The following is a 13,444-nucleotide window of genomic DNA, read 5'->3' as shown; positions in this document are numbered from 1 at the left end:
AGCAAGGAAAATAAATGTCCCGCTTGTGCTGAAAGTGCAGCCCGATCAAGGACATCTGAACACACAGAGGGGTAAGGAGAGATTTGTCTTGTGAAAGCGACTGATGACTCTTTTTTTAAAAAGCACGACAAATGAATGGAAATTGACGTAAGGAGAGACATTAAGGAAATGATTTGAGTGAATCATTTAAGCACAGGCAAGACGAAGAGGAGAGCGAAAAGATATATATATATATATATATATATATATATATATAGTCTTGGTCTATGGCAGGATCATTACATGTGGAATATGACTGTGGACAGCAACACATTCCTACACGTGTGGCTCGGATCAGATTAGTGTCTTATTAAAAACTGAACGGAGCCAAGTTGAGGCAATTATAAAACAGTTTTAGATTTGACTGATTGAACAGTAACAAGTCAAATGAATGAAAACCAAAACAACTCATTTCATGAGTGAATCAGCTCTAAAAGAGATTGGTGGTATTTATCACCAGCAGAGGGCAGCAGAGTTTTACATTCGAACCATTGAAGAAGTTAAACTGTTTGTTTTTTTAAAGCACTTTTTATTGCATATTTACCTTCAACAAGTCCAGAAATTAAAATGAGTGAGACTACAATTTAATAAATGAACGATTGATTGATTGATTGATTTAGGAAGATCCAGATATTTGATTATGAGTTAATAACACCAACTACTTCTGGATGATTGAACCCCTAACCCTGGTTGCGTGGGTCCTTTAGCCGCATGTGTTCCCATTCACTTGTTGTAACGCATGAAAAATAAACTTATTTTCATTTTTTTCAACACTGAGTCTAATAACACACATATTAACGATCCCAAAAAGTTTCGAAACATGAGTCAAAGTGGAAGATGTTTGCCTTTCTTTTTTGCCAGATTTCTCATCACGTTATTTCTTGAACCCCTAGATAAATGACGGAACACACATAATAAATCAGAAAGAAAACATTTTTAGTGACCGGAATGAACATTTCCTGGGGGAAAGTGCATCACCTGCACCCACACAGCTACCCAGGCAGAATGGACTGAGGCTGAGACTCTCTTGTAGTGAGCGATTGGAATGTCTTTCTTTATTTTACATCATCCTTATGAGTTCTAAGTTTCCATTTAGTCGCTGAAAATTCTTTTGATGGCAAATATGGCAAGGCCATTTGTCGCCAAAACACTCCTCACACAGGAAACACCCTATACCACATCCTCTCAAATCCTTGGTGTCTCTGCAGCCGTGGGTATTCCGACCTCAGCTTGGTTCACCTCAGGCCGACTGAGGAACTGAACTGAACTCTCTACTTGGTAACAGGTGCACAGGCCCCTCAGGTGTCGTCGCGTCCGCGTAGCAGCATTCATATCCATGTATGTTTATGCATGTGCCGAATCCGAGTCAAGTTCAAACGGCAGTCGGACTGTTTAAATGATAAGTCGTTTTTTTTTTTATTGTGATCCCAAAAACTGCCCGACCGTCGTCCCCGACTCCCTGCAGCATCTCGCCCGTGGCTCGAATGTTGCACCCTGTCAAATTGTCAAAGGTTGTGTGTTCTGCACCTGTGCCAGCTCCGGGGGGGGGGGGGGGGGGGGGGGGGCGTCCTGCTGCGGGCTCCAGGCTGAGGGCTGCGTCAGGACAGGTGAAATGCAAAATGGACACAATAATAGCTGCTCCTCTCCCCCCCACTGTACTCGGTCAACATCCGCCGCAGTCAACAACTTCCTGCTTCCAGTCTGACCTACAAATTGGCTGCCGTTGTGGTCACATGCTCTTCTCCTGCGTGCACACGTATCGGTCGCATACCCTTCAATTTTCGCATCTAATGATTTTCGATTTTGTTCATGACCCGCGTGGCAAAACAAGGCCTGAGTTCTATTTGTCCAATTTCCATATGGAAACGTTTTTTTCCATCTCCTCCGTGGATTATACACTTACTGCTAAATTGCTTTCTTATCTTTGCCACTGTCTTGAGATGACATTTTAATTGCGAGTCCTCTCAGCCTCTGCGAGGGGGCACTTCCTCCCCTCTCTAATATTTTGGATACAGCGTGATTGATTGGCTCCGCCGGGCCCCATCTGGAGACGCGAGCTGCGACAGTGCCGCATGTGTCAACTGTCTGGGGGAAGCTTCACGGGTGACGCCTCTATTTTCCTATATCTTTAAAATCGTGCGTTTTCCCTCTTCGTAGAACGCCCGGTATTATCAAATCAAACACATTCAGTCGATGTGCTGATGACACCTCACAGGAAGGAAAGTGACCCAGCCCCTGCGGCGTTTTCGCCCCCGTGGGTGCAGGTGCTCTCGAGTGTGTCAAGTGGAGGGGAAGGAAAAACTGCTGCAGTTGGCAGAAATGGTGACCGGGTGACTTTTTAAACTTTTTTAAACGTCATTTTTACCTCAGAACAGCGTCGGCATTACATTGGTCGTTCATCCACAGCAAACACCTTCATAGACATGCACACGCTTGTGTCTGTGCGCAGCTGTGATATTACTTCAGAGTGTGTGTGTGTGTGTGTGTGTGTGTGTGTGTGTGTGTGTGTGTGAAGACTTGACAGGCCTGACATCCTATTATCTTATCTTATCTTTGATAATCTCTGATTATCTCTGAATTAGTCATATCGGATGCTGGTGAATATTTTTGGGAACAGGTGACATCACTCCCCCTGATTCTCTTTCCTTAAGAAACACGGGCGTACAGTATAATCCTCTGCCAACACGTCTGTTCATGAAGCCACTCAGTCAGTCAGACAGTCAGTTAGTGTGTGTGTGTGTGTGTGTGTGTGTGACACGGTGGTTTGCATTACCGAGGAACACTGGGGACAGGTACAAGTGACAACATGCTTGGGGAACATCAGAGTTGGAGAACGTGTCCCAGTCGGTGTCTTTTTTACATATCATTTATCATATGTGATATAATAATATATATATATATATATATAAATAATAATAACACACTCAGGCCGCACAGCCGCAAGACTGAGAACTGAGAGCGGAGACAGACAACTTTTCCGCTACAACTTGTCATTATGACGTTAAAACTGGTTGCACAGCGTAGTGGTGATGGAAAAACATGACACCATGCAGGCTGATATTGATGCACTATCAGCTTTACTTTCACCATGTTCTTCTCTTGGCCACCGGGACGCGGTTTGGTGGGAAAGATAACAACTCGATTTCACGGAAGCCGCGACGCCCACTGCGTTACTACCTCAACAGGGAAGGGGGCAGCGTCCTACTGGCATCTGTCCCCAGGCAGACGGGCGGAGAAGGAGAGGGATAGACAACGAGGTCAAACTCGAGTGACCCTCGGACGGACCTTGACTCCGCGGAGAGAGCTCCGGGACTTGGACCATTTCTCCGTTGTTGAACCCGGACCGGAAACAGTTGAGCAGTACTAAGTGGAAACCCGGACATGGCTGCGCAAGTAGCCCATTCATGTGACCACGCTCAAGTCAGATGACGTCAGATCTTTTTAATTTTTCTACAAAAATATTTTACATAAAAAAAAACAACCATACAGCTTAAAATATACACGGCCCACTTGGTTATGCAGCAGCTGCAGAACCCCTCGACTCAAATATATCAGTCTATAGGTAAATATATCTTTACAGCAAGAATAAATCCCGGCGCCGTTGTTGCGAACCCTTGTCGTCAGAAGGATCTGTGAAGGAAAATCGTCACAAAGAGGCGTCTCTATAAACTCTACAGCCTGATCCAAGCAATGTGAAATGATCAGGGGGAAAGATTTCATCGGAAAACTATGGCCCACAAAAAAAAAATATACAACTTCACCCAAGAGTGGGTCGGGGGGGGGGGGGGGGGGGGGGGGGGGGGGGGGGGGGTGCAAGCTCATCACAAGCACCTGAGTCGAGCCAGACCAGGCCCCCCTCTTCTGAGGTCTGTTAAAGGGCCATTTCCACAGTTTAGAAAAAGAAATCCAATCTTCCCGTCTTGTCCGTGGTGGTGGTACACCCTGCGGCGCAAAGAGTCCCGGGTTTTTACGTCTCCACTTTTTTGAGGCATCCGATACAACGGAGGTGAATGGAACTTGTCAGTGGCCAAAGAAAAAAATGACACTCGTAACCTTCTTCTTTTTTTTTTTAAACATAAAAATAAAAAGTCCCAAATAGTTGTGGGGATTATCAGGAGTTGTACTGACACTGTCTTTCAGACAAAAATGCTCTTCAAAGTTTTTCAAATGTTTAAATTCCATCCACCTCCATCACATAAAGAAATGAGCCACATGTAAAGTCAGATGAGTGTGATCATGTTTACTTTTAGACAGTTTGTGTGCTAATCTCAGTGAAGTGACCCTGCTGTAATTTCGTGGAGTAGGCAACAAGTGTGTGTTTGCATTCCGTTCACCTTTGCACCCGCCTGCGGCCCAAGGACGGCCGCTTGATCCGTCTGCGTGCGAGACGTCGCTGCCGCAAAACTCGCTGCTCATGAGGAGAATGAATCAATGGCCCCTGTCCTCGCAGGGATAAGGCAGTTTGACCATTCAATACAAAATATGGTCCAACAGCGTGAGTGGTTTCAGTTGGCAGTGCCCGCCAGATGACATGTCAAATAAATAACAGCAAAATTCTGCAAGAAAAAAAATAAAAAAAGATTCCAAATGATATAATGAGAATAAAAATATTCCAGTTGTTGAGTGAGTGAGTGTGTGTGTGTGTGTGTGTGTGTGTGTGTGTCCACTGGCCCTTCCACCGACTTTGTCCCGACGCTTTGGCATCATAGCAGCTCGGAGCGGAGGGCCAGCGAGAGCGTCCAGAGCGGCGGCAGCAGCCACGCGGGCGACGGCGAGGGGCGGGCGCCCGGGGGCGAGGCGGAGTCCGAGGTGCAGGAGCACACCTCGTACCCGTTCTCCGCGTGGTCCGGCTGATGCTGCACGTTGACCCGCGTCTCCGTGCTTTTGGCCTCCGTGTCGGGGGAGTCCGACTGCATCTCGGTGCACAGCAGCCAGTCCTTGGCCACGAGGCGGGGGTACCCGGCCTCCGCCTCCATGCCACTGCCCGGCACCTGCCAGTACTCCTTCCCCTTGAAGAAATAGGACGAGCCTTTCCACGAGGACGGAGGAGAGAGAGAGAGAGAGAGAGAGAGAGAGAGAGGGGTTGGCGTCAGCGTCTGTGTGCTGTTTTCTATTCACACGAGGAGCAGAATTACCTTTTGCTCTCGTCTGACGCGCGCGACAAGCGAAGACACAGGCAAAACATTAAGGGCCTTAATTTCGTGAGCCACTGATCCAGAGGAGGAAGTGTTTACGCTAAGCACTTCCACACTGCTATCACCTTGCCCCACCTGCTCGAGACGCAGGCAGAAGAACGCGAGGCTTGTCACGCAAGATCTATGGAAACTCCCCAGAGCATCTTGGGTGTGGTGTCGTACAGGGACGAGCCTGGCATTCATCCAAGTGATGACGATGAGATGAGAGGGAACACGGGGAAAGAATACGTTTGTTTATTTGATCAAATTGTTTCGTTGGACGCAGCTCTTTCTACATCTCTTTTCAAATCTCTTTTCATTTCTACAATTGGCACCTTGATAATAAATGCCCAACATCTCCTCCAAAATAAGGTCTTCGGATGACAGATAACGTTCTTGTCTTCTTCTGAATGATAAATTCGAGGGCTGAATGCCACTTTGACTCCTCCAGCGTCTTTCTTTCTTTCCCTCAGAGACCCAAAAATGTCTCGGAGCCGCCGCAGTCTGTGAAGGAATCATCCTTCACGGGCTCATAACCCCCAGAATCAGTTTGAGAATATTATCTCCTGTAGATAAAGAACATTCATCACAATCATGCTTAACAAAGGAAGTCAACAAACTGAGCATAATAACTCATACGAGCTCTTTGATTTCTCTGCAGCGGTCTCGTAGTTTTTTTAATAATCATTTTAAGTGTGTACATATCGTGTAATAATTCCAGCTCGGCCTCGAGCCCATTGGTTCGCACTGAAGAGTCTAATTCCCTGCGATAGCCTGAGGCTGCAAAGTGCAGAAAGAGGCGGTCAAACAATTTATTGGGGACCATTGCTTGATTAATAAGCTAGTTAGGATTCTGCTGCACAGTGTCACGTTAAACTGCAGTTCCCGGGCTTGAGGCATTGAGGGAACATGCGACTGAGCCAGAGAGTGGCTCATTGATGTGTTTCCATTAGTTTCTGGACAACATGAGCAGAGAGGAATGAGCGCCGTCCGGCCTTGGATACACAGGCAGTTGTTAGTAAGATACAATCATTGTTGTTTGTGGTATTTTCATCGGACCTGCGGACGATAAGGCGACAGAGAATTCTGTCCGGTTTTACTCCATGATCTCTTGTTTTTTTCTCTCCATCCAAACATATTGTAGAAACCACTGGGGGACTGTTTCGGTTCAGTTCAGCTCAAGTTCCGTCTAATTTATTCGGACCGAGGTCTCAAATCTTAAAAAAAAACAACAAAAAAAAACTTCCCTAGTATGAAAAAGCGGTGGATTCACTCCGCTCGACTTCATGGCAACAAGAGGTTGTAACTTTTGTCTCTGACAAATGTGACAGTGCTCCCGCCGCGGCCGCTGAATGATTCATGTGAATATCCTCCACAGGTTAAAGATAATATTCGCGCCCGAGGAAACTCCATTCTTCCTCCTCGTGACCGAAAAAAGGCTAAAGCTCCCGGATGCAATGCCAAGATTATCATCACCGTTACAGCGACATTAATAACCCTCATGCCTCTTCCTCCCCCCGTCTCGCTGCGACTCCTCCGTCCCTCCTCTTTGTCGGGTCGTCTATCCTTCCAACATCTCCTCCGTCTTTCTTCTTTCGCTGTCCTCACTGTCTTCTATTCCTCAGGTGTCCTCAAATCTCCTCTTGTCTCGCACCTTCACTTCCTCTTTTGTCTCACCGCTCTCTGTTCCCCCTTCTGTTCTGTTTTCACGGAGAGGCGTCGCAGCTTCTCCTCTCTCTCCCCCCCCCCCCCCCCCCCCCCCCCCCCCCCCCCCCCCCCACACACACACACACACACTGTCTCCTTTCTCTTCACATTCATCCTGAGCTGCTGAGACAAACAGAGAACACACTTTGATGAGGCGCCAGTTCCCAGGCCCCATGGTCTCCCCTGTGTGTGCCTGTGCATGTAGGTTTCCAAGTTTTACCCTCGCGGGCTCTGTGGCGATAATAGTCGGGGGGGTGAAGCAGGGTCGGGACCGTGCGATTGGCCTCTTCTCTCTCACACACACACACACACACACACACACACACACACACACACACACACACACACACACACACACACACACACACACACACACATCAGAGAGAGCTCGGAGCGAGACCTCGGAGTCGACAAGCTCTAAACACCTGACAGGGAAAGAGCTTCCTTGTATTCACATGCTGCAGGGGGGATTAGCGACATCCTGGCTCCCACTGAGAGTGGTCTCAAATTTCACGTTCTTTTTTTGGGGGGGGGGGGGGGGGTTGAAACATCTAGCACCACCCAGAGCCTAACACAAACACACACAAACATGCAGCACATCACCCCGTAACGGACAGCAAATGCCGCACACTTCAACCAAATGCTCTCGGACCTTTTTTACGCCCCTCATTAACGCACAAACGTGACCGGATGACTGCGCCGCGACCTTGACGCTCGCCGTGATTACACTGGGTTGGCTCCGAGGTCCGGACCGCGTTGGACCGTGTGTGTGTTTGACTGTGTGTGTGTGTGTGTGTGTGTGTGTGTGTGTGTGTGTGAACGCGAAGCGTGTGAGCGTTGGCAGGAAAGATCGTGTGTGCTTCGTCAAAATGACAGATAAAGGTTAGAAAAATATTTAGACACGTGGAGAAAAACCCCCCCAAAATACCTCAAATGCAAATGTGCCTCTAATCTGCGTGTTGCAGCCACGCCAAGAAAAAACACGAGCACCCGGCGCAGCCGGGGATTTGCCAAAATGAAATAATCACAAATAAAATAGAATAAACTTTATGAATGACGACAAAAACTGAAATATGGACCATATTTTGGGGTTCTGGAGTGACAGAAGTAGATTTATACAAATTGTTTAAATTAATATTACATAGCATGGGCCAAGTGTTTATTTCTTGCATGGTTGTTCCACCATTGTCTCATATTTCTCTCTTGGTTCATTCCTGTCTGAGGATTCCTTTTTTTTTTGGACTACCAGTGCTAGAAAAATGGTCGGCCTTGCGCCATCGTCTTCCCCTTCGTGCCAAGCGTAACCTCGGACGACGATGGAATCACATATTTTTTTAGAGTATCTTTTGAAGAGCGCTCACCGTCAGACCACCTCATGGCATCGTCCAGCTGCGGCGGCAGCCCCTTCCAGAGCGCGCTGTCTTTGGGGTAGCCCGGGTCCATGCGCCGCAGGTGGTCGTCGTAGCGCCAGTAGTGGTTGTCCTTGAAGAAGTAGGTCTTGTCGTTGTGGAGCCAAACGAAGGCGGCGTCCACGCCCTCCGAGGGCAGCCCGAAGTCGCTGATCGGACGAGGGTAACCCTCTTCCACGATGTTGTCTTTGAACACCCAGTACTTTAGGCCTGAAGAGGGAGGGACACGCACAGGGAAAGTCGACTGAGCACTCTGGAAGATCGCACAGAGCGCAGAGTGAGTCCACTTGAGACGACACATCGGAAAAGATGAGAGACCATTGAGACGTGTGAAGGACAGAAAGATAATAATTTAGAAAAAAATAAAATAAAAGAGTCATACATGTTTTTGAAAACATCAGCCAGTGATGGACGTTCTCTGCCAGGAAAGCTGTTTGAAATTTAACACCAAATTCTGCCCTTGATTCTGCACCAATTAAAAAAAAAAGCAGTTTGTAACTCTTGTGCCTAATCACACAGCAGAAAGAAGGTTCTTCAGAGTTCCTGCCAAATTGTAAGGAAGGTGTGAATTATCATTATAATTATTTCGTTATCTTTATAGAATCTGTTTTTTTTTAAAAGTCATTGGGTCACCAGCAGTTTAAAAACACACAGGATAAACAGTAGAGTATGTTCTCACTATGCATATATGATTATTTATTTCAGAACTATGCACCGAAGTCATTTTCCAGATTTTTTTTTGCACGTGAGAACGCATATGTCCGTAAAAATGTTGCTCCGAACATTCCGGACGCGCCGCTTTCCCGCCAGCTCCCCAATGAAATATCCGGAGAACGTCAGAGTGAGCCCGTGTTCATGGCAAGCGAGTGGGCCGCTCTACGCGGGCGACAGCCCCCCGCCCCAATGTCCGACTCGGACAAAACCCCTGCTGCGTTCTTCACACGCGAGCGTGCAAACTCACAGCTTGAGAGAGCCAAGGGAGGAAACTTTGGGACGGTACCTTTAAAAAACACGATCTTGTGGTCTCCAGGTCGCTCATACACGGCGTCCACACTGTCCAGATTTGTCGGGAGGCCCCTCCAGAAGCGATGGATCTGCGCGGGACGCAGAGACACCAGGTGCTTCTCTCGAGTCAGTCGCCAGAAGTACTTTCCTACGAGGGAAAAAGACCAGCTTGAGTTGGGCGGGCCGGCAACTGGTAAATGCGTCTACTGTGCTGTCACTGGCATGTCTGAGGCTCAGTGGAAAAAAAAAAAAAAAAAACCCTCACGTTCAAAATAGACTGCAAATGTCTCCAAAAAAACAGCATTCAAAAGAAAGAACCGACCGCAACAATGATCTATGGACATTTAATGTCACATTCTTGTAAGATTTAAAGGTAAAAAAAAAAGAAAGAAAAAGACAAAGCTTTGCAGAATGTCAGTTGAAGTTCAGCATTGTTAACGCCGCCGCTGAACGTCTGCGAGTCGGCTCCTCGTCTCGGGCTCCCGGTGGACGGCTCGGGGGGGATCCCTCCAGAGGGCCGAGCATGAAAGCCTGATGTAATTTTTGGACTGCAAGTCTGTTAGCGCGGCTCAACCGGCACAGTTGGGTGTCTGCCTCTACCCCCCCCCCCCCCCCCCCCCCTCCCCTCCCTCCCCTCATCCTCTTTTCTTATCTCTTATCTTACTTCCGCTCATTTAGCTCTTTTTATATATATGTATATATATGTATATATATATATACATATATATATTAATATTTTTGCGTCTCTCTCTCTCTCCCCCTGGCCCGCTGTACCTTTGAAAAAGAAAGCCTCCCCCCGTATCTGGGCCACTGCATCAAAGTGACTGGAGCATCTGTCCGGGGCATCTTGCGCCAGCCTGAGAGACGTGAAGGGAGAAAGAGGCGGGAAAAGAAGGTTGTAAAAGAGGGAAAAATAATAAAACCGGACATTTCTACCACTTTGAACTTGGAAGCCTCATTTGTAAATCGGATGGGTCCCTGCTTTTTTTCTTACACACAGGGCGAATAAAAGAGGATTTTATTCAACATTTAATCCATTCGTTGATCCCATCCAAATTTTGCCCCCACGCCCCACGTGTCGTCCTTCCCCTGTGCATGAATCGGTGGAACCGGGGGCTAAACTGAAGAGGAGGGTTCCATGACGAGGTCCCTCTGTGCATTTATCCCCCCCGAGGTTTATCACAGATTTGAAGCGCTGATGTGGTCCGCCTGCCAATGATGAATCCATTAGCGCCGCGATGCTGCGGGTGGGAGCCTGCCAGGCCTTGTATCGCCAACAAAGGTCTCCATTCAGAGCTCGATTAACACTACACCACTGCTTAGTGTTCAGCAGCGCCGGCCTTGTCGGGGCTGATCCAGCCTTTTCACGCATCACGACCTGATGGAGTCGGCGGGAAACCACTAATGAAGCCAGTGGACGTCTGTGACCCGGGAACAGAAGACGGTGAAATATCCCACCGCGGCGTGTTTCAGACGTCCTCCTCCCAGTGCAATCTCATTGATAGCTCGTGTGTGTGTGTGTGTGTGTGTGTGTGTGTTTTCTGAAACTAATTTAAACTAGAAAATGTTCAGAATGTAAACGTGTTTGTGAAATGCTGTTGATCGCACCTCTTTGGGACTTAGTGTAAGGTTAGCGCTTGGTGGTTTTATATTCAAGATACATTAATGGAATAAATTAAAGTCTAATTCTCTCTGTGATCGCATAAACAAACCCAACAAAATACTACAGGTCAATACAGCCAGCCAACTTGCTTGAGGGAATTACTTAATTAGAAGGGCAAGGCTCCACATTTCTTAGCTAATTTGCCTCGTTGTCACCTCATGATTTCAAATCAGGATGCAAAAGGCTCGACTGCAGTATTCCACGATGGATTCTGTGTATCGTTTCTCAGTGGGGAAAAAAGTAAGGAAATTACAAAACTAGGCTGGCGGGCAAACCTCCGCCAAGACCCGGCGGTCCGCTTAAATTCAATCAAGCCGTACCAAATTTGCACGCACTCATAGATATCAAGTCTGTAATGCCTGAATCTTTCATCAACATCCAGACATTATTCCCTGGGAAATTGGTGAAAACACCCCCCCCCCCCAAAAAAAATCTTGTACGTGAAAAAAATGTAATAAATTCCATCGCAAGATTTAATGGTGTGTGGAAATCAGTTCATTAGTTTCTGCACAATCCTGCTGACAAACAAACAAACAACCAACCAACAAACGGACAGGGGTGAGTACAGAACCTCGTTGGCGGGCGACGGGGTAACAACAGAAATATGATTATGCTCATGTACAGGGAACTCTCAGCGCGCCCTCCTACACTACACCTACATCATGACGTTTTATAGAACTAACTAAAACCAAACCAATCAGCGAAATGGAGACTTTTTAAATGCCAGCGCGCAGCACACGGCAGATCCACGCGATTCAGCTTCGCTCTTTGGGAGCCGCCGTGTCGTACCTGGACAGCCAGGTACAGTTGCTTTCTGTTGAACGTGGAAAGGTACTGGATGTTTTACTCACAGGACGGTGGATCTGTTCTCGGGCAGGTCGAGCAGCACCGGGGGCTCGGCCGTCTGGGAGGAGCTGCCCGGTCGGTTTGTGTGGGACACCGAGTCTCTGACACCTGGGATGAGATCAAAATGCACAACATAGTTATTGGCTCTATTCCTGCTCTTTATTGGCTGTTATTATTTTCCTGTCCCGTGCGATGTTATTACGAACACCGCGTGCAATCCGTGTGTACCTCTTTATTCACGCACGTACCTCACCTCCCTTCCCCCCACCTCCGTCTCACTCAATTCATTTGCCCTCGACATTTATTCCCCCGACTTCATTCTCCTCTTTACGTTTATCGTTCTCTTCTCTCACCCTGCTACTTGCCCGTATCAGGGAAACGGTGTTATAAGGTCAGATGCCACAGCGAAGCCCAATTAACTCCATTAAATCAATAACCTCGCTCTACTAGAAACTCATCAACTGCTTCCTGCATGAGGGGGGCTCCGCAATCTTCGGCATTCTGAAGCGAGCAGCTGCTTCCGCCGCCGCACCGGGAAACATACGTAATTACACCCGGGGCTCTTGAGTCACGAGTCATGGTCACACACGCTCACAGATTCACGGGAGAAGCACAGATATCTTTGAGTCTCCCTTTGCTTTTAGGATCCACCAAATGAATCAGTAACATCTGTAAATTTCATGTTCGTGATGAGATAAAACTGTACATAATGATGGAAAAGCAAATGCCCAGTGGAAAATGACATCGGCTGAGAGAGTTGCAGAAAAAACGGAGGGCAACATTTTCATGCAAATTTTGGAAATATTGGGAAAGGCAGGATGGAAAAAGTCAAAAACTACTTGAGTGGCCCACATGTTTCCCTCCGTACCGTAGAGCTGCCAGACGCGGACCTTGTCCTCGTAGGGCAGGTCGTATTTCAGGGGGTCTCCCACGGGACCCTGGTAGTACGGCCTCATGATGGACTCCGTGGCCGAGGTGTGGACCAGGCCGATGGCATGACCGAACTCGTGGACGGCGACCGCAAACAGATCCATCCCATGGGAGTCTGACGGAGACGGGGAGAAAGAGAATTCAGCAAAACTATTGTCAACAGACAACATGTGGCTCATTTTCAAGTTAATTTGATATAGATAAGGTTATGAACAAATACTCAAGATACATTTGTTTTTCTGTAATATAGAATTTTAAGCGTGAAGGATTTTCAGTGAGTAAGTTTGGGATGACCCAGCGCCGACGCTCACCAATGTCACCTCCCTGCTATGAGCTTGAGTCTGTGTCCCCAAATGACCCAGTCCAACCCTTCGTTCAGGTATTCGATCCCTCTTGTCTCCCCCAACTCACCTGCTCATGGTGCAAATTAAGAGGCGTGACAGACAGCTCGGGAGCCTCCGAGTGCTGTTAGGCGCGTGGCGTGGCCAGATAACTATGGTAATACTGCCTGAGTCCCTGGGCCGCCAGTCAAAACCTGAGTGCGCAGAGACAACTCGAGAGCCTTCGGGCTATTCAAGCACACTCGCGCTCACTGTTCAACTTACATGGAAAAACGAAAAATCCACCAAAACCCCCCCCGGTCTGGCTTTGCCGAGCGAGACAAAAACCAA

The 13,444-nt window shown here is 47.7% G+C and overlaps 1 protein-coding gene across 3 annotated transcripts in view; it reads right to left on the bottom strand.

Annotated features, from left to right (window-relative positions):
* Window positions 1-3,465: 3,465 nt before the first annotated feature.
* The window catches only part of LOC118285521 (matrix metalloproteinase-17-like), a 55,437-nt gene continuing 45,458 nt past the window's right edge, over window positions 3,466-13,444 (bottom strand). For all 3 annotated transcript variants that reach the window (XM_047329637.1, XM_035609219.2, XM_035609220.2), the window contains 6 exons: window positions 12,712-12,888; window positions 11,849-11,951; window positions 10,109-10,191; window positions 9,330-9,482; window positions 8,282-8,539; window positions 3,466-5,068 (listed from right to left, as the gene is read on the bottom strand). In XM_047329637.1, the coding sequence (XP_047185593.1) occupies window positions 4,743-5,068; window positions 8,282-8,539; window positions 9,330-9,482; window positions 10,109-10,191; window positions 11,849-11,951; window positions 12,712-12,888 (1,100 nt within the window). In that variant the 3' untranslated portion in view covers window positions 3,466-4,742. The remainder of the gene's footprint in view (window positions 5,069-8,281; window positions 8,540-9,329; window positions 9,483-10,108; window positions 10,192-11,848; window positions 11,952-12,711; window positions 12,889-13,444) is intronic.

This window comes from Scophthalmus maximus, chromosome 20 (assembly GCF_022379125.1).
Source record: "Scophthalmus maximus strain ysfricsl-2021 chromosome 20, ASM2237912v1, whole genome shotgun sequence".
NCBI lineage: Eukaryota > Metazoa > Chordata > Actinopteri > Pleuronectiformes > Scophthalmidae > Scophthalmus > Scophthalmus maximus.
The sequence above is the reverse complement of the archived record's forward strand: the minus strand, read 5'-3'. Positions and strand labels throughout refer to the sequence as shown.